This window comes from Microcebus murinus, chromosome 12 (assembly GCF_040939455.1).
Source record: "Microcebus murinus isolate Inina chromosome 12, M.murinus_Inina_mat1.0, whole genome shotgun sequence".
Taxonomy (NCBI): Eukaryota; Metazoa; Chordata; class Mammalia; order Primates; family Cheirogaleidae; genus Microcebus; species Microcebus murinus.
Genome location: NC_134115.1, coordinates 57,733,550 through 57,754,646, shown reverse-complemented (window position 1 = coordinate 57,754,646; position 21,097 = coordinate 57,733,550). Strand labels below are relative to the sequence as shown.

The 21,097-nt window shown below is 46.7% G+C and overlaps 1 protein-coding gene across 2 annotated transcripts; it reads left to right on the top strand.

Moving 5' to 3' along the window:
• Positions 1-732: 732 nt before the first annotated feature.
• Positions 733-21,097, top strand: MYORG (myogenesis regulating glycosidase). 2 transcript variants are annotated; one of them, XR_012922109.1, is made up of 3 exons: positions 733-1,342; positions 15,457-15,521; positions 18,508-21,097. XR_012922109.1 is itself a non-coding variant. In XM_012770136.3 (2 exons), exon 2 carries the CDS (start codon positions 4,614-4,616, stop codon positions 6,753-6,755), a length of 2,142 nt encoding a protein of 713 aa, XP_012625590.2. In that variant the 5' UTR covers positions 756-1,342; positions 4,541-4,613; the 3' UTR covers positions 6,756-8,362. The 2 variants fall into 2 exon arrangements, 1 of the variants encoding a protein (XP_012625590.2); XM_012770136.3 differs by lacking the exons at positions 15,457-15,521; positions 18,508-21,097 and adding an exon at positions 4,541-8,362 and having other exon boundaries at positions 756-1,342.

Below are 21,097 nucleotides of genomic sequence, written 5' to 3'. Positions count from 1 at the left end.
CCTGGCTAATTTTTTCTATATATATTAGTTGGCCAATTAATTTCTTTCTATTTATAGTAGAGATGGGGGTCTCGCTCTTGCTCAGGCTGGTTTCGGACTCCTGACCTTGAGCAATACGCCCGCCTCGGCCTCCCAGAGTGCTAGGATTACAGGCGTGATACTCAAAGCTCTTGATCTCTGCCCCTAGAAACTCCATCACAGCCCCCTAAAAGCCTCTTTGCTCACACACCCTTGCTGCCCTTCCCCATCCAAGTTCAATGGGCCCAATAATTTTGGAGGATCTCCTAACCAAAACACTGCAAATTGCAAAACAAAGCCCTGTTTTTCTGCCCCTCAGGGAGCAAGGGGTGGGTTGTTCTAGAATCTCTGAGATCTTCAGTATTTTCCTTTTTCCACAAAGATATGAAACTTCAAAGTCCTGCAACCCCCCCCCCCAGGGTATGGTAGGGCACATGCATTTTCCTGTAGAATGGGCTTTTCTAACTAAAGGCTGTCACTAAGAGGAGGGGTTGGACCCTATAAAAAACTAGGCGGGGGGGGGGGGCGTTGCAAAATACTGAGCAAAAACTGGTCTTAGTCCCTGACCTTGGGTTCTGCTGGTTTGGTCCGGTGGGAACAAACAGCTTGGGCCTCCTGGCCGGCTGGAACTACAAGCTCCTCCGGGGGCCCCTTGACTGCAACCACCCTGCATTGGGCGCTGATATCCTCCAGGAATTCCACTACCCCTTTTCCATATGGGAAAAGTGAGGATTTGTGAGAGCGTTATACGGATACAACCTCCACCTGCCCAACCTGGAGAGAAGGAATCCCAAAAGCCAGCCCTGCTCTTTTACCCTGTGGCTCTCTCCCTCTCATACACATCCCAAACCTAGCCTGGAGATGTAAGAACCCTAACATTCGGCAGGGGTTCCTTCCTCCAGAACTACATTTCCCAGCAGGCCTGGGGCCGAGTCCGGCCCACTTGTAAGCTATGGCCCGCAGGGGCGGGCCTGCAGGTGCAAAGCGGAGCCAGAAGGCCCGGGGCTGAGCATAAGCCTGAGAAGCCTGGGCTGGGAGGGCATAGAGCACTGGGAGGACTAGGCTATGGGGCGGAGCCTCAGTTATGCGCGGTAGTACGGGAGGAGGGGTCTGGCGCCAAGGGCGGGGCTGGACTCTGAGGCCGGAGGCGAGACTGGACGGCTGGGCGTGGCCAAGTAGCCTGAGGGCGGGGCGCAAGGAGGGGCCCAGCTGCACGGAGCCAGGCAGCGCCCCGCGCGGCGCCGTGGCAGCTCAACTCTGGCTCAAGCGGAGGGGGATCTGCTAGAGGCTCCTTCACCCCGACTTCTGCCGGGCAGTCACTGCCGTGAGTGAGCCCAACGGGAGGACCTGGGGGTGGGGGGCTGCTGAGGGAGCAAGATTCCTGAACTTTCGCTCCCACCGATGAGTGGGTGAAGCGAGCCTGGACACCTGGGCCCTTCCTCCGGGCCGCGGTTCCCAGCGGGAGACCGGGACTTTGACCTCAGTCTGGCCCTTCGGACGGTGTAGCTCGGGAGAGGTGCTACGGGTGGGTGTGGAGATTCCAGGTTATGTAGGCACAGTCACTCGATCCCCGCAGATCCGATTGCCAGGCAGGGGAGGGAGATGAGCCGGATCGAGTTGCCTTTGACATTTGCATCCCTCTGGGAATTGTGTCCAACTAAGGACTACTGCTTGGAATGGCCTCCCTTCAGTTGAGCTGGGCGGGGCCCTCCCCCTCAGACCAGACTAGGGGTTGGCAGCCAAGACTGGGGTTGAGTGTGGAGTGGGGAAAGGCTCCGCAGAGGGCAGAGCCCAAGGAGGCACGCCCCGCAGACCCCACCTGCTGTCCTTAGCCTGTGGTTGGCCAGATGGCGGAGGCGGCAGATTACAGGGGTCTCTAGCGCCACTGCTAACACAGGAACCACAGAGTTCCTCCCCCACAACCCTGGTACCAGATGCCATTTAAATTGCCCCCTTTCCCACCCCTAAGAGGCCTTCCTGGTCTGCCTGGAGCAAGCCCCAGCACCAGCTCTTGGAAAGACAGGCCTCACCACACCCACGTCCATCTGATGGAAGCCTCTGAGCCACACAGCTTCTTTTGGCTGCATTCAGGCAGCCAGTCAGACCATTATCTCCCATCTCCCACAACTCATGCTGTGGAGAGTTGAGCTAGGATTTTAGATCCAGGCAAACTTGCCGCCTCGCTAACTTCAGACAAGTCCCTTTTTCTGTTTGGGCTACTGTTTTCTCATCTGTCAAATGGGCACTGTAGCTATGTTTGCCGCTCCATATTGTTAGAGTTGCATGCTGTGGTGGCATTTGGGAGACCATAATGGTGCCTGAATGGAGTTAGTGCCCAGGCCTGTGGGCTCCTGTCCTTCATCAAAGAACCTCAAAATCCTAAAAAGTTAAGATTCTCAGAAACTAAGTGTTGGAAAGGACTTGTTTTAATCCACCTTGGTGATCTCTTCATACCTCCTATCATAAGATAGGCTGACATAATGAAAGTTTTGAGGATGAGGGGGTCTCTGTCTTATTGAGATATGGACCCTTTCCCCTTATTCACTTGGTGCCCAGAATGGGGCTTTGGTTGTCTTGAATGAGTGAATGAATATAAATGTACAGCAAGTTTGGCCTGTGCCACCAAAGGTCTCCTTTGGGTTCTGCTCAGCTTGAGGGCATCTGCTAAAGCCACTGCCTGCATTTTCCAAAATAGTTGTTCTAACTAGTAACTACAGGAAGGGGGAGGAAAGCTAAGTTGTGGGCTGAGAGGAAGGAAATAAGACGCTGTTCCATAACACCTGAGACCAACAAGCTTAGGCAGGTGGGGAAGGGAGCTCTGAGAATGAGGCCCTGAGCTGGCACCTTAAGGGAGCAGCTATGGGTGGGGGTGCTATGTGTTGATATCTAGGATCAAACTTATTATCTATGCCTGGCATTTCATTCTTCATAGTCTCTGCATGGGGGATGTGAAGAACCTAAGTAGTTCCAGCATCTCCTTGGAAGTCATTGGGGACTTAGAGACAGACACTGGCATCTGGGAGCAGACTAATTACTGTTTGCCAGTCTCCCTCTCTTCTCTCCCCAGCTGGAGCAGTTGGGCAGCTGGCTGGCTGGCAGTGTACATGCCTGTGTGTGCACCTGGCTCATGCAATTTCTTTATTGGACTCTGCCCTGAAGGGTGGGATAAGAAGAGTCAGTGGCCTTGAGCAGCAGATTGCAACATGGGTCTATGTTTCCCTGCAGTCATATCTGGATGTTTAGTGTACAGTGCGTGAGTTTGTGTATGTAGTGGTGAGTGTCTGATCCCTGGAGAGCTGGCAAGGGGAGAAGGGGCACTGGCCCAAGCTGGGTGGGTAAAATCTTCTGAAGCAAGTGGCTTGAAGGATTTAGATTGGGGAAGAAATGAGCTTGGTAGTCACAGGATAGGCCTGGCTGGAAATGGAATCAGAATGGTAGCTGAGACCACATCATGCCTCGAGCCTCAACTGCAAAGCTTACACTTCTGAATTTCATCATGAGGGTCATGAGCAGCTCTAAAAGCTAGGAATAGACAGGGTTTGATAAGTGCTTTAGAAAGATCACTGTGGTTGCTTTGAGTAGAAGGCACTGGAGGGAAAGAAGTTGGGGGCAAAGAGGCCTATTGGAGGAAGTGTTGCAATAATACAGGAGAGACGTGATAGTACCCAAACTAGGGCAGGGGCAGCAGGACAGTGGGTCAGTGGTAGAGACAGAACTAGAAGGTAGCTGGCCCACAGATGTGGTGCTGGGGGCAGAGCAGGAAGGGGGGCAGGGCAATGAACTTGGTGATGGGTGGCAGAGAGCATGGTAGAGTCTGAGAGCAAAGAGAGGCAGATCTGAGAAGTGACTGGCCCCCATGTTAGGCTCCTGACTCCGGCCCTAATGTCTGAACCCAACATTTCTCTCTCCAAACCACGCCCTGGGACAGAGTCTGGCTTTGGGTGTCTTCTTTCATGTCCAGATTTCATCTGACTTCTGACTCAACATAAGATCACATGCCTGAGATGTTCCCTCTTCCTCCCTCTTCTCCCTCTCTGGAGACAGGGAAGCTAACCTACTGCCCTGTTAAAAGTCTCAAGGGGCTGACTGGACCATCCCCACCTCTCTCACTGTGGCCATCCATACCTGTAGACCAGGCCCTCTCTAGTTTCCTCCCCTTCTCTTCAGCCTGAACTGCCCCCATATGTGATCCAGGGAGGCCTGACTTAATCTGTGATCCTGGACAGCTTCCTGACCCTCTCTGAGTTTGTTTCTCCAACAGGAAAATGAGGATGCACGCCATCTCCCATTCACATGCCCCTCTCCATTCATAGAGTCCTAATTTTGTCAAGCATCCGGGCCCAAGAGGAAGGGTGGGTAAGACACAGACTGTCCTTGTAAGAGTCTTATCTTTGCCACTCATCAAGGCCTTAGGTTCCAGTATACACCTTCCCATAGTATGCACCTCCTGTATCTTGCTGAAGCAAAGGGGAAATACCATGGAATGAGAAAGCTTAGCTCCATCTCTCTCTCCCCCTTTTAGACTTGGGCAGGCCAGGCTCAGATGAGCTTGGTCAGGTGGCCCCACTGCCCGCTCCTTTCTTAGCTGGGGACTAATGCCCCAGAACCCCCAGGAGAAGAGCCAGGCCAGCCCCCTCCGCCGCCGCCGCCCTGGTTGCCACGCAGACCAGGAGGACATCGCAGTCACAGCTATGTACACGTTCCTGCCCGACAACTTCTCGCCCCCTAAGCCCAAGCCGTCCAAAGAGCTGAAGCCACTGCTGTGCTCCACGGTGCTGGGGCTGCTGCTGGTGCTGGCAGCGGTGGTGGCCTGGTGCTACTACAGCGCCTCCCTACGGAAGGCGGAACGCCTTCGCACTGAGCTGCTGGACCTCAACAGCGGTGGCTTCTCCATCCGCAACCAGAAGGGCGAGCAGGTGTTCCGCATGGCCTTCCGCTCCGGCGCGCTGGACCTCGACTCCTGCAGCCGTGATGGCGCACTGCTTGGCTGCTCGCGCACGGCCGACGGGCGCCCGCTGCACTTCTTCATCCAGACTGTGCGTCCGAAGGACACAGTCATGTGCTACCGCGTGCGCTGGGAGGAAGCGGAGCCGGGGCTGGCCGTGGAGCACGCCATGTTCCTGGGCGACGCGGCAGCGCACTGGTATGGCGGTGCCGAGATGAGGACGCAACACTGGCCCATCCGCCTGGACGGCCAGCTGGAGCCACAGCCATTCGTCACCAGCGACGTTTATTCCTCCAACGCCGCCTTCGGAGGCATCCTTGAGCGCTACTGGCTGTCTTCGCGCGCGGCTGCCATCAAAGTCAATGACTCAGTGCCCTTCCACCTGGGCTGGAACAGCACAGAGCGCTCGCTGCGGCTGCAGGCGCGCTACCACAACACGCCCTACAAGCCGCCCGCCGGCCTCATAGCGGCGCCAGAGCTGAGTTACCGTGTGTGCGTGGGCTCAGACGTCACCTCCATCCACAAGTACATGGTTCGGCGCTACTTCAACAAGCCGTCTAGGGTGCCAGCACCGGAGGCCTTCCGAGACCCCATTTGGTCCACGTGGGCGCTGTACGGGCGCGCTGTGGACCAAGACAAGGTGCTGCGTTTTGCTCAACAGATCCGCCAGCACCGGTTCAACAGCAGCCACTTGGAAATCGACGACATGTACACGCCCGCCTATGGCGACTTCGACTTTGACGAGGCCAAGTTCCCCAACGCCACTGACATGTTCCGTCTCCTGCACGACGCCGGCTTCCGCGTCACCCTCTGGGTGCACCCCTTCGTGAACTACAACTCGTCACGCTTCGGCGAGGGCGTGGAGCGCGAGCTGTTCGTGCGCGAGCCCACCGGCCGGCTGCCCGCGCTGGTGCGCTGGTGGAACGGCATCGGCGCGGTGCTCGACTTCACGCGCCCAGAGGCCCGCGACTGGTTCCAGGCACACTTGCGGCGGCTGCGCTCTCGCTACGCCGTGGCCTCCTTCAAGTTCGACGCGGGTGAGGTTAGCTACCTGCCGCGGGACTTCAGCACCTACAGGCCGCTGCCCGACCCCAACGTATGGAGCCGGCGCTACACTGAGATGGCGCTGCCCTTCTTCTCGCTGGCCGAGGTCCGCGTGGGCTACCAGTCACAAAACATCTCGTGCTTCTTCCGCCTGGTCGACCGCGACTCGGTGTGGGGCTACGACCTGGGGCTGCGCTCGCTCATCCCTGCGGTGCTCACCGTCAGTATGCTGGGCTACCCGTTCATCCTACCCGACATGGTGGGCGGCAACGCCGTGCCCGAGCGCACAGCGGGCGGCAGCGATGTGCCCGAGCGCGAGCTCTACATTCGCTGGCTGGAGGTGGCCGCCTTCATGCCAGCCATGCAGTTCTCTATCCCGCCCTGGCGATACGACGCGGAAGTGGTGTCTATTGCCCACAAGTTCGCCGCACTGCGGGCCTCGCTTGTGGCGCCACTATTGCTTGAGCTGGCCGGTGAGGTCACAGACACGGGCGACCCCATCGTGCGCCCCCTTTGGTGGATCGCGCCCGGCGACGAGACAGCTCACCGCATCGACTCCCAGTTCCTTATTGGGGACACGCTGCTGGTAGCGCCGGTGCTGGAGCCAGGCAAGCAGGAGCGCGACGTCTACCTGCCCGCTGGCAAGTGGCGCAGCTACAAAGGCGAGCTTTTCGACAAGACGCCAGTGCTGCTCACCGATTACCCAGTGGACCTGGACGAGGTCGCCTACTTTGTCTGGGCGTCCTGACCCTGCCCAGTACTTGGGAACCGCATAGCCCTAACCCCAGCCTTTATGCAGACTTTAATGCTCCATCACATCTGCATCGTGTACCCCCAGGAAGTCCACACCTCTGTAGCACCCATCAAGTGGGTGCTGACTTAAATGTGCTGGAGCCAGCTGCTGTGGGTGGGGTGTGGAAAGGCACTGAAGCAACCTCTGGCTCCAACACACAATCCTAACTGTCCCCTTTCCCCTCCACACTCTGCAGTCAGGAGAAACCTCTTGCCTGGGATGGAGGCCAAAGTGCTCAGCTCTCTTCCTGTTGTTACACATGGTTGAGTTTTTAAAGCACAAAGTGAAACCTCTCCCTCTATGTTAGCCTTTGTGGACATCTTTGTCCTTCTGAGGTGGGGACTTGATCTTCTTGAAGGTCCCAAAATAGCCCCCACCACACTTAGAAAGTGTACATTCTTGGTATTGGAAATCAGGCCCTGAGTTCCAAACACTGGCTTGAACTGTGGCTGATTTGATCCCACTCCAGCTAAGGAGAAGGGATAGAGGGGTTTAGCCAACTGAGAAGGAGGCAAGAGTTCTCTCCCATGGAACAGGAGGACTTGGCTCAGCACAGAGCCATCATCTGTGTCCCCTATTTGTGAAGAAACTCCTAACACTACACTAAGCCATCTGTGTACATACATGGGCTCAGCCCTGGGCCAGATGGGCCTGTTGGGTACAGACCTGCAGGGCCATGCAGGCCAGACTTGGTGCCTTTGCTTCAGAACCCTGCGTTTGTGTATGTGTGTGTGTGTGTGTGTTTGTGTGTGTGTGTGAAAGAGAGAGAGAGAGACAGACAGACAGACAGACACCCTGGGTCCCTGACCTACAGAATGAACACAATATCCCTGAGGCTGGATAAACCTGGAGGGAGGGGCATGGGGCAAATTGGAGGCTCTGATTGTTGAGCTGGTCTCCTCCCAGGTGGTTTCCCTGGGACTCTGCTAGGAAATAAATAGCCTTTTCAGGATTCCTCAACTACCTTAGTCCCTGTACATATGGCAGGGTGTGGCCTAGAAGGGAGAGATGTTCCTATTCTGGTGGAGTGTGCTTCTGAACACAAGCTACCTGCACATACTGACACCTGCCAATACACAGACAGGGCAAGGTCTTTCATCTCAGCCATTTACACTTTCTAAGAAGAGCAGCCTCAGCCAGAGTGAGTTTTTCCTGACTTTGCTGCTGAGTTTGGAGAAGAGTGGCTCATCAGAGGCGGCAGGTGGGAAACTGGGTGGAGCTCAGCTTCCCTCAACAGCTCTGCCAGCATAATCAGTGCCCTCCCCCCTAGAGAATGCATCCTGTTGCCTACCCCTCTACCCCCTTTATTTTCTCAGTATGGAAAATGCCTGATGAAAGTCTTGGGGCCCTCACAGATGAGCATCTCGAATGTTGATTCTATCACTTGTCTACCAACTGTGTGACCTTAAACAAGCTGCTTAGCCTAGATGAGCCTTGGTTTCCTCCTATGTAAAATGTTGATAATAATGCCTACCTCCTAGGTTGTTGTGAGAATTATAAGCACAGATATATGTAAAGTGCCTGGCACAAAGTAGGTGCTCAATAAAAGGTAGCTATTATTATTTCTTGTTCTCTGACTTAAAAATGAATATTCTTCCAAACTCCAGTTCCTAGCCCAAATGGCTTCCTCAGTCCACCTGTGACACCTTTCCCGCAGCCCTCTGCACACAGTAACCAGTTGAGCTCTGTAGTCCAGGAGAAAGGCAAAAGGAGAGATACCTGAAGGTAGGATGTCAAGAAGCAGGATTTCTGGGCTTCCAGGAGATGGAGAATGAATATAGTTCGTTTCTCTCTTTTTTGTCAAGAATGTCTACTGTCTACCAACTGATTCTCACTAATGAGCATCCCCAGGCCCTGGCACCCAGCCATGTGTTGTGGAATAAATGTAGAACACCCAGGCTGGGCCCTGGAAAGTTCTCCAAATGGCTGGAGAGCATGACTCCCACTTGAATGGCCCACTAGCTTTCTATGCAACCTGAAACCAGCTTATCTAACCTTAGTTTCTTCTTATTTATTTATTTAGAAATAGCATCTCACTCTGTTGCCAGGCTGGAGTACAATGACCCGATCATAGCTCACTATAACCTTGAACTCCTGGGCTCAATCAATCCTCCTGCCTCAGCCTCCTGAGTAGCTGAGTAGCTCAGACTCTACTAAAAATAGGGGGGAAAAAATTAGCCGGGCATGGTGGTGCATGCCTATATTCCCATCTACTTGGGAGGCTGAGGCAGAAGGATCACCTGAGCCCAGGAGTTTGAGGTTGCTGTGAGCTAGGCAGAGGCCACAGCACTCTAGCCCGGGCAACAGAGAGAGACTGTCTCAAAAAAAAAAAAAAAAATCAGTCTTTAGGCACACTAGCTAGCTACATTTCAAATGTTCAAAAGCCATATGTGACTAGTGGCTAACATTGGACAGTGCAGATTATAGAACATTTCCATAGTTGTGGAAAGTCCTATTGGACAGCCGTGGAGCAAGCAGTGTGCTGACTGAGATGGCATTAGGAGGAAGGAAATAATCTGTGTGGGTGCCCTGAAGGAGGAGGAGTACCCTTTAGAAGGGCACTGAAGGCAGACAGGGCTGTCTTACAGCCTGAATGGGGAGGGAACATAGCACACACACCCTTTTTGGCCAAATTCCAGCGAACCAGCCCTTGGCTTGGGATCTGGTTTCTAGTCTGGCCTCTGCCACTGACACCATTAATCACAAAAGCACAGATGAACAAACAGAAGCTCTGAGACAGGAGGGCCTTGGCCTGAGATCACACAGAAAATTAGTAACCAAGGCTAGACTAGAACCTTGGTGTCCTATTTCCAGAGGCCTAGAATCTCAGACCCAGCATTCACCCACTCTTCAATGGCATGGCCCCGGCCCAGTCTGTATACCTCCAAAGGAGGGAGCTAGCTGAAATGTATCTCTGAAGTTTCCATCCAACAGACCTCATTCTAGGCCCATTGACACTAAAAGGGGTTCAAGAAATTGGAAGGGGATGCTGAAATGTCAGGACCCATAAGGAAATGCTGGGTTTCTAAGATAGGGAGAGAGAAGGCTACCTCTGTCCCTATTCCCTAGGGTGCCAGAACCCCTGGCCCCTTCTAGCATTGTCCAGTTCCCTGTCCTTACCAGCACCTCTTGTGTATTACAAGTTTATCCCTTTCTCTCTCTGCACATCTGGATCTGGGGTGCCTGACCCTCCTCCATGGAGCTTCCACCAACCTTGTCAAGACCAGAATTCCTCATTGGTCTCTCCTGTACCCCTGAGGTGGTAGGATGGGTGATACACAGGAATGAGGAACTCCCTTCTCCAGGGGTAATGGGGGGGACTAAGTGGCCACTGCAGGAAGCCTAGGACTGGGGCCTAGGCTCCCATTCTGTGACCCTGTGTGCCTAAGAGTCTGCCTGAGTTTCCCTTCCAAGGAATAGAGGAAATGCTGAGCCCTAGCCAAGCCTTCTCTCTGAGCCCAAGAAGTGGGTTTTCTGGGAGGGTTTTTGCCCTTGTTCCCCAGATCTGGGTTAGGTGTTTCTGACCCTGGATCTGGCTCCAGAGGAAGCCTTCTTCTGCTGGTTTCCCTCACCAAGCACTCTGGTCCCTTCTCCCCTCCCTGAGTCCAAAACCAATGCTGACCTTTCCATCCCTTGGCCATTACCCCACACCAGACCTTATCCATTCTTGCTTGGACCACCGTGGTGGCATCCTAACTCTTTCTGTTCTCTGATCTGTCATTCAATCCACACAGCAGACAAGGAAATCTTTCTGAAATTTAATCGTGTCATTTAGAAAAACTCTAAGCTCTGGTGTTCAAGGCCTCTGAGATCTGGGTCCTTCTCGCACCTCCGTCTCTGTCTCTGTAAGAGACACTCACACACACATAGACACAAGCATGTTTTGAAAAGCATTTGAAGAACTACTGCCTTCTCTTCTAGGAACAGCTGCACAACCAACCCTGCCAGGAGAGGTCTGCCCAGACTCAGACTTAAAGAAAAATGCAGCGGCAACTGGGTGGTGTCCTTTCCTGCCATTGTTCGACTCAATGTGGCTTCTGCTGACACCCTACCCTTTCCAGTACATACCCCAGCTCCCAAGGAACAGCCTGCTTTTTATTCTGAGGCTAGTCATTTACTTCATCATGTCCAAGGATTTTCCAGCAGCTTGAGGGGAGAAAATATGCAGCCATATGTGGCAAGCCCTGCTTTTGGCTCAGGGCAGGGTTAGGGGAGGTATGGGAAAAGACGGAAGAGGAGGCCCAGTTCCTGGGAGCTCTCAGTCTGGAGAACAGGAAGAGATTGTGCCTGTATTCTTTTGCTCTGTATTCTTGCGCCCCGGCCCCCCTTCCCCTCCCAGGGAGTCTTGTTGAGAACTTCCTATTACATAATCCTGAGTAGGATGAGGGGTAGGAGTGGATGGGAAGCAGAGTTGGAGGGTACTGGGGGAAAAACAAGCAGGTCTTGCTGGGTACCTATAGCACAACCACAAGAGGGCAGCAGCCGCAGCGCTGGCACCACCCTCCAGTCCTCTTCTAGAAAAGAAAGGACAGGTTGGGCTAAGGGCTGGGTGGCCAGAGAAGTGGGTCTCTACTCCCCAAAATGAGGCCTCACCTGGGGTCCCATATCTGCATAGGAATTTGAATTGAAATTCTACCATTAGAATTTCATTCCTTTAGTTCTTCAATTCAGCAAACAAGTGCCTTCTGTAGAGGTGTAAGTAAATGTTTTTGAAGGTCAAGAGGGTATTTTGGCTTTCTAATACATCTATTAAATGCCCCTATGAGGAGAAAACTTAAGACCACCCTGGGGGTGATGAGTTCATTAGATGCTTCTTCACCTTGGGTGGTAGAGGTGGTAGTGGGGAAAACAGCAGGGAGCTCCAGATGGAGCCTCTTTAATGGGAGTCAGGAAATAAGATGAGTGGTTATTAGGGAGAGCTTCCAGGAAGAGAAGCTCTGGAGCTAGGAGGGCCCCTGCTTAAAAGGGAAATTGAAGTCTCTGTCTCTTCATAGTTTAAAACACATCCGAAAATAAGGAGGTAAACCACCCACCTTCACTGCCTCCCTCAATACTTACCCAGTTGCCTTCCCTATCACCCAGACAGAGCCCACCCCACAGGGGCCAGAAGAGGTACATAATTCCCTGCCCATTCATTCATCTCTGTGCCTGACACATTATAAGAAGTATCGGCCACTTTCTAAATCTTCTCTAGCTCCTGAGACCAGAACCTGGTTGGGACCAGTTCTTTCAGGCACAGGGACGTAATCCGTTTTACTTAGAACACTTGCTTCCTCTTCCCACCCCAGTGCCCACAACTGACCTCTCAGTTGTGCTATGCTTGAACTCCACTCTTAGCTATACTACTGAGCTTCCCAGGCACAACGACCCTAGACCCCAAATTGAGTCCTGAACCTAACCACTGACGATTCTGTCTGGGGCCCACATCCTCTAGGCATAGCACAGAAGCCAAACTAGAACTGTATGGCTCCTGTTGGGCACAGGGAAACTTTGAGTCTATGTTAAAATATAATATATATCCTACTAAATTGTGGTTTTCACTTAAGTTTCTTGGAAAAATCAAAAGCACAAAATAAATTACTTTTCTTTTCTTTTCTTTTTATGGAGACAGAGTCCTGCTCTGTCACCTGGGCTAGAGTGCAGTGGCGTCATCATAGCTCACTGCAACCCCAAACTCTGGACTCATTCAATTCTGCCTCACCCTCCTGGGTAGCTGGGACTACAGATGCACCACCATGCCTAGCTAATTTTTCTATTTTTCATAGAGACGGGATCTCACTCTTGCTCAAGCTGATCTTGAACTCCTGGCCTCAAGTAATTCTCTGGCCTCAGCCTCCCAGAGTGCTAGGATTATAGGCGTGAGCCACTGCACCTGACCTCAACTTATTTTCTATTAAAAAAGTGATATATAATGATAAGCGAGATTTTAAACAGTATAAATACATATACAATTTGACCCACTTTTAAAGAACTTCAATTATATTATGATTTAGTCTAACTCTGGTTTTAACATAAAACTTGGATGAAACAAAAAACCCAAAAATATATGGAACAAAAAATGTCTGAATGAAGGGAGAAATAGACATTTCAACAATAATAGTTGGAGACTTCCATATCCCCACTTTCAATAAAGCATAGAAAAACATAGAAGATCAATAATGAAATATTATAGAAGACTTGAACAATACAAACCAAATAGACCTGACAGACATCTATGGTATATTCAACCAAATATACATTCTTCTCAAGAGCACATGGAACATTGTACAGGATAAACAATCTGTTATTCCATAAAACAAATCTTAATACATTTAAAAGGACTGAAAACATACAAAGTATTAATATATTTCCTAGTCACAATGAGATGACATTAGAAATCAATAACAGGCAGGAGGATCGCTCAAGGTCAGGAGTTTGAAACCAGCCTGAGCAAGAGCAAGACCCCGTCTCTACTAAAAATAGAAAGAAATTAATTGGCTGACTAAAAATATATAGAAAAAAAAATTAGCCAGGCATGGTGGCACATGCCTGTAGTCCCAGCTACTCGGGAGGCTGAGGCAGAAGGATTGCTTGAGTCCAGGAGTTGGAGGTTGCTATGAGCTAGGCTGATGCCGTGGCACTCTAGCCCAGGCAACAGAGTGAGACTCTGTCTCAAAAAACAAACAAAAAAAGGAAGACTCCCATTGCTTTACTTGACTGGCCTTAAAAAAATAATAAAAAATAAATTAAATAAAAGACATTATGGAAAACAGTATAAAGGTTCCTTAACAAATTAAAAATAGAATTATCAGGTTATCCAGCAATCCCACTTCTGGGTATATATCCAAAAGAAATGAAATTAGTATGTCGAAGAGATATCTGCAATCCCATGTTCACTAAAGCATTATTCACAATAGCCAAAATATGGAATCAACCTAATTCACAACAAATGAATGAATAAAGAAAATGTGGCATATTAATACAATGGAATATTATTCGGCCTTTTATTTCTTTCTTTATTTTTTTGAGACAGAGCCACCATGCCCAGCTAATTTTTTCTATATATATATGTTAGTTGGCCAATTAATATCTTTCTATTTACTCGGCCTCCCAGAGTGCTAGGATTACAGGCGTGAGCCACCGCGCCCGGCCTCGGCCTTTTAAAAGAAGGAAATACTGTCAGTGCAACAAATGGATGATCTGGAGGACATTATGCTAAATGTAATAAGCCAGGAACAGAAAGACAAATAATATATGATCTCATTTACATGTAGAGTCTAAAAAAGTCAAACTCACCCCCATAATATGCTGAACAAAATAAGAATAATTTAATTTTAAAAAATAAAAATAAAAAAGTCAAATTCAAAGAAACAGAATGGTGGTTGCCAGGAGTTGGGGGGGATGGGGAAATATTGGTCAAAAGGTATAAAGTTTCATTTAGACACGATGAATAAGTTCTGGGGATCTTTTTACAGCATGGTAGCGATAAGTGGCTATAATTAATACTATGTTTTAAATACTTGGAATGAAAATGAGAATCTAAATCAAAAATAAAAAATTTTTTCAAATCAATAATCAGGTTTCCACCTTAAGAAACTAAAAAGGAAGAGCAAAGTAAACCTAAAACAAGTAGAAAGAAGAAAATAATAAAGACTAGAGTAGAAATAAATAAAATAGAGAATAGAAAATAGGGAAAATCAATAAAACCAAAAATTGGTTCTTAGAAAAGATTAACAAAATTGACAAACTTTTAGCTATACTAACAAAAAAAGAGAGAAGACTAAAATTACTAAAATCAAGAACAAAAGAGGGGACACTACTACCAACCTTACAGAAATTAAAAAGGATTATAAGGCAATGCCATAAACAATTGTATGCCAACAAGTTAGATAACGTAGATGAAATGGATACATTCTTAGAAGGACAAAAACTATGCAACTGATTGAAGAAAGAATAGGAAACTGAATAGATATGTGATAAGTAAATATATTAAATTAGTCATTAAAAAAATCTCACAAAGAGGCCAGGTGTGGTGGCTCATGCCTGTAATCCTAGCACTCTGGGAGGCTGAGGCAGGCGGATTGCTCGAGGTCAGGAGTTCGAAACCAGCCTGAGCAAGAGCAAGACCCCGTCTCTACTATAAATAGAAAGAAATTAATTGGCCAACTAATATATATAGAAAAAATTAGCCGGGCATGGTGGCGCATGCCTGTAGTCCCAGCTACTCGGGAGGCTGAGTCAGTAGGATTGCTTGAGCCCAGGAGTTTGAGGTTGCTGTGAGCTAGGCTGATACCACGGCACTCACTCTAGCCTGGGCAACAAAGCAAGACTCTGTCTCAAAAAAAAAAAAAAAAAAAAAAAAAAACTCACACAGAGACAGCAGATGGCTTCATTGGTGAAGCATATCAAAATTTTTAAAAAGTTACACCAACACTTCACAAACTCTTCCAAAAACTAGAAGAGGGAATGCTTCCCAACTCATTCTATGAGATCAGTATTGTGCCGATAATTACAACCAAAGACATCACAAGAAACTATAGGCCAAAATCCTTTATGAATATATATTTGACCCTTGAACAACATGGGTTTGAACTTGTGGATCTACTTATATGCAGATTTTTTCCACCTCTGCCACTGGACAGCAAGACTAACCCCTCTTCTTCCTCTTCCTTCTCAGCCTACTCAATGTGAAGATGATGAGAATGAAGACCCTTATGATGATCCACTTTCACTTAATGAATAGTAAATATATTTTCTCTTCCTTATGATTTTCTTAATAGCATTTCCTTTTCTCTAGCTTACTTTATTATAAGAATATAGTATATAAACACATACAAAATATGTGTTAATCAACTGTTTATGTTACCAGTAACATCAACAGCCAGCTATTAGTAGTTTTTAGGGAGTCAAAAGACATACACAGATTTTTGACTGTGTAGGGAGTTGGTACCTCTAACCCCCACATTGTTTAAAGGTCAAGTGTAGATGCAAACATTCTCAATAAAATACTAGCACACTCAATCCAGTAGCATATAAAAAGGATTATACACAAAGACCAGACAGGATTTAGCCCAGGAATGCAAGGTTGGCTCAACATCCAAAACTCAATCAATGTAATACCCCATATTAACCATATAAAAGACAAAACATGATCATCTCAGATGTAGAAAAAAAAAAACACTTGACAAAATATAACACCTTTTCATGACAAAAACACTCAATAAACTAGGAATAAAAGAGAACTTTCTCAACCTAATAAAGGGCATCTACAAAAAGCATACAGTTAATATCATACTTAATAGTTAAAGGCTGAAAACTTTCCCTCTAAGATCAGGGATCTAGGAACTATAATAGATAAAGATATCCACTCTCACCATTTCTATTCAAGGTTATACTGGAGATGCTAGCTAGGGCAATTAGCTAGCATTTTTTCCTTTCCAGATTAGAAAGGAAAAAATGAAACTATCTCTATGTGATGATTACAGAATCTTATATTTTTGTAAGTCCTAAGGAGTCTACAACTAAGCCATTGGAACTAATAAATAAGTTCAGAAATGAACATATAAAATAATAAATCAATTATATTTCTACACACTAGAAAAAATAAATCAATTGTATTTCTATACACTAGCAATGAACAAATCAAAAAGAAATTAAGAAAATAATTCCATTTACAATAGTGTCAACTAATTTAAAATGAATCACAAACCTAAATGTAAGAGCTAAAGCTATAAAACTCTTAAAAGAAAACATACATGTAAATCTTCATGACCTTAGATTAGGCAATGGTGTCTTAGATATGACACTAAAAATACAAGCTACAAAAGAAAATATAGACTAATTTAACATCATTAAAATAAAAACCTCCTTTTTAAAGGACACCATCAAGAAAGTGAAAAGATAGTCCACAGAATGAGAAAACATTTTATAAATTATATATCTGATAAGGAACTTTTATTTAGAATACGTAAAGATCTTAGGCTATTTGAAGCTAAAAAAAAAAAAAGAAGAAGAAAAAAATTGAATACATAAAGACCTCTTACAACTCAAAAATAAAAGGGTAAATAACCCAATTAAAAAATAGGCAAAGCATCTGTATAGACATTTCTCTAAAGAAGATAAACAAATGGCCAATAATCATGAAAAGATGTTCAAAATCATTAGCCATCAGGACAATGCAAATCAAAACCACAATGCTATACCAGTTTACACCAACCAAGGTGGTTATAATAAAAAAAAAGATAATGTCAGATATTGGTGAGGATGTGGAGATACTCTCATACATTGCTGGTGGGAATGTAAATGTTGCAGCTGAGAAAAGTTTTTGGGAAAATGGATAGTGAATGCTAATTGGTATGGTTCTCTTTTGGTGGGTGATGAAAATGTACTAAAATTGTGATGGTTCACACAACTCTGTGAATATATTAAAACCCTTGAATTATACACTTCGTTTTAAATAGGTGTTTTGTGTGATATGTGAATTATATCTCAACAAGGCTGTTATTATAATAAAAATGGCATTAAGTAGTGATATGTGCTACAACATGGGTGAACCTTGAAAACATTATGCTAAGTGAAAAAATCCAGATACAAGAAATGACCAGGCATAGACAGAAAATAGTGGTAGATAGGAACTAAAGGCTTTGGGAGTGGAGGGAATTGAGAATGATTGCTAATGGGCATGGAGATTTCTTTTTGGGGTGATGAAAATCTTCTAGAATTAGATAGTGGTGGTAATGATTGCACAACCTAAGAACCATTGAACTGTACTCTTTAAAAGGGTAACTTTTATGATATATGAATTATATCTCAATTTTCTACACTTTTTTTAGAGATAGGAATTATAGATGTGACCCACTGTACCTGGACTAGCTTTTTTTTTTTTTTTTTTTTTTTTTTAAGCCTTCTAGAATAAACAGAGAAACAGAATTCTAGTTCTAGTTGTAGTGCTTACTGGGTAACATTTGTCACCTTTGATTATCTCACCCCAACAGTCAACATACTTTACCCATTGTTTGTTTCTGCCTGGGGCTTGGTACAACTAGGGGAAGGAATAGCTGTGACCTGAATATCCTTTTCCAACTGGGAAGAGATTTTACCTTTCCTTCGTCCCCTCCTTTCCTAACAGTCAGTGCCTTTGAAGCATAATTCCTGTTAAAAATTACATCTGCTCAGAAAGAACTTTGCAAGCTTTTGAACGTTTTCTGTTCATGCCAACCAGTTTTTTGTTGTTGTTGTTGTTTGCTGTTGAGGGATTGAAGCCTCATTTCAAACTATAACTTTTAATCAAATTTAAATAGAAATAAAATGTTTTAAAAGTCATCATTTGTACAAAGGCAACACATTGTCATTACAGAAAATTTTGAATATTTCATAAAAGTAGAAAGGAGATAATATCACCCCTTGTCTCCTCATCCAGTTCTTGCCTTTTTTCTATGCATAGTTTTATTGCCTAATTTCTTGTTTCTCAAATTTTCTTTCTTTTTTTTTTTATAGACAGATACTGTCACCCAGGCTAGAGTGCAATGGCATAATCATAGCTCACTGTAGCCTCCAACTCATGGGCCCAAGCAATCCTCTCCACTCAGCCTTCCCCAATTTTCTTATAAAAAATTTCAAACATACAGAAAAATTAAAAGTCTAGTATAAGGAACACCCACATATCACCATCTGGCGGCAACAGTTATTAAAGTTTTGCTGTATTTGCTTTATGTGTGTGTGTGGCCAGGCGCGGTGGCTTATGCCTATATTCCAGCACTTTGGGAGACTAAGGTAGGAGGATCACTTGAGGCCAAGTGTTCAAGATCAGCCTGAACAACATAGCAAGACCTCATCCCTACAAAAAATAAAATAAAATAAAATATATGTATGTGTGTATCTTTTTCCTGAATCATTTCAAAGTTGCAGACATTGTGAAACTTCACCCTAAATTCTTCAGCATGAGTCTCCTAAAAAAAGGCCATTTTCCTACATAACTATTTTTCATACTTAAGAAAATTAATAATTCCCTAATATTATCTAGCATCCAATTCATATTAAAATCACCCCAATTCTGAGATATAACTTTTAAATATAGCCACACAACAGTTCTTCACATTGTAACTAACTCTCTGACTCTCACCAGAGAAACTAGGCCATTTGAAAAAATATTCAGCAAAGTAGAGAAGAACAATCCCCCTTGTGTCTGTCTTTGGGAATAAACAACATGGCTGACCCTGGGTAGGGGTGATGGGAGAAATGTGAAGAAAACAATTTCAGGGGGAAAGAGTGTTTATGTTCCTCCCACCTTCGAACCAGGTGTACCTGCTCCGCTGCAAGTGGGGATTAGGTTAAGAAGGAAGCACAACTTCATTTTCTTCTTTTAATGGCAACCAATTTCAGACAGCTATGTTGGCCTTAGCCCTCTGGCCTGACATTTGTTCTGGGAGTCATCATTGTCACCCTCAACATCCACTCAAGTAGACAAATATGTGACAAGGATCAATATGGTCCTTGTCACTGCTCCATCCTCTACCTCGCCCCAGCTAGTCACTGCTGGGGTCAGATCCCTGATTCCACTGGTGGCCAGGTAGCCCCTCACGTGACATTTTGCTTTTGTTCTTACTTAAATTGAAATTTTTAATAGGCACAAAGGTACTACATAAGGACCATCCTATTTTTTTCTTATGGCTGCATAATATTCTATGTCACGAATATAGCAAAGTTTTTAATCCCTACTGATGAATATTCAGGTTATTTTTAATTATATGCTATTATGAGCAATAGTGAATAACTTCATACTTAGTATTTTGAACTTAGAATCAGAAAACTAAGTATTTTAGAAAAATAAAATAATTGAACAGAGAGTCTGTCAGAGCTTTGCTCTTTATACAGTAATCTGAGGAGTCAATCAAACCCAATCCTACAGACTGTCAGATCTGGAAGTAACCATAGAGATCATGTGGTCCAAATCCCTTGTTTTAATGAGGGAAATGAGGTCCAGAGAGGTCAGACATGCCCAATATCATGTATTGAGGTGGTAACAGAGCCAGACATGTACCCCAGGCTACTGTATCTGTGAGCCCTATGCCTTTACCTCAGCATACATATCTAAGAATGATGGCCTTTGAGAGTGTGTCTGGGACGCAGTGAGAAAGGGAGGGAAGAAAGGGCCTGGGGCTAGAGGGCCAAGAACACTGGCCCCTCAAGAGGGCACCTGAGAGGGGTCCCTGAGCTAAAGGAGCAACAGTAATACAGGATACAGATTTTAAAAAAACAGTGAAGCAACTTCCTAAGGTGCCAGATGAGTTTTGAGGTAGGGGAAGTAGCCATAAGGGGAACGGAAACCAGAAATTTCTGAGTATCCTAGAAAAGTTTTGTGAAGGAGGCAGGACTTTAGGAGCCATAGAAGTGATGATAAAAATGTTTAATCAAAGACATCTCAAGCCAGAGGCTGCTCCTCTGCAAACTGTGGCCTTGTCTAGGCTCCTTCCCCAAGCCAACTTCTACTGAGACCTTAGGAAGGACCAGTCATCTTTCTTCTAACCCCTCAAAAAGCAGCAAGAGGCTACACTCTCTGCTCCATGGAGCCAACCCCAGGACAGAGCAGGACCCCTCTTCCAGCTCCCCATTCCCTAAACTTGTGCCATGGGGAGATCCTTGTGGAGTGGAAGGCTGAAGACATCAGCAATGTTTGCTTGCCCTCATCATTCAACCTATTGAAATTCTACACACAGAACCTGGGAAGGATTGGGGCCCTGGGACCCTGAGAGCCAAAGGGCCAGCAAACTGGCTGGGATCCCAGGGGAGCTCTTCCTCAGAGGGGCTGGGGCAGGGGTCTCCTCTGATTTCAGATCAGTCCTGACCAGCCCCATTCTCTGGAAGAAAACTTTCAACATGGAAGCATAATTTCCTGAGACAGTACGACTTTGCTGAGGTCTCTCTGAGGGGTCACTCTGGCCCAACCCAAAGTGCAGCATCAGCAGAGTGCTGCTCTGCCAGTGGAGGTGGGGGATGTTGTAGGAGCAAGGGAGGTGGACTTTGTAATAATCTGGGGTCTCTGAGTTCAGGCTGAATAAGACCAGTTGGCCAAAAGCAAAGCAATCATGCTGGCAAAGCCTACTTACCTGCCGCATCCCATCTCAGTTCCTCTCTCCCACCCTCATCCACCTCCCATAACATGCCTTGGTCTTACCGCGCTGTCAATTATTCCTGCAAAGAATTTATGTGGGACCCCTTCACCAAAGTAGCTATTTTTTTTTTTTCTTTGAGTCATGGTCTCACTGTGTGGCCCAGGCTAGAGTGTCGTGGCATCAGCCTAGCTCACAGCAACCTCAAAC

What these genes read in the sequence shown, in the direction of transcription:
- MYORG (XM_012770136.3), top strand. Translation starts at nt 4,614, where the DNA reads ATGCCCCAGAACCCCCAGGAGAAGAGCCAGGCCAGCCCCCTCCGCCGC.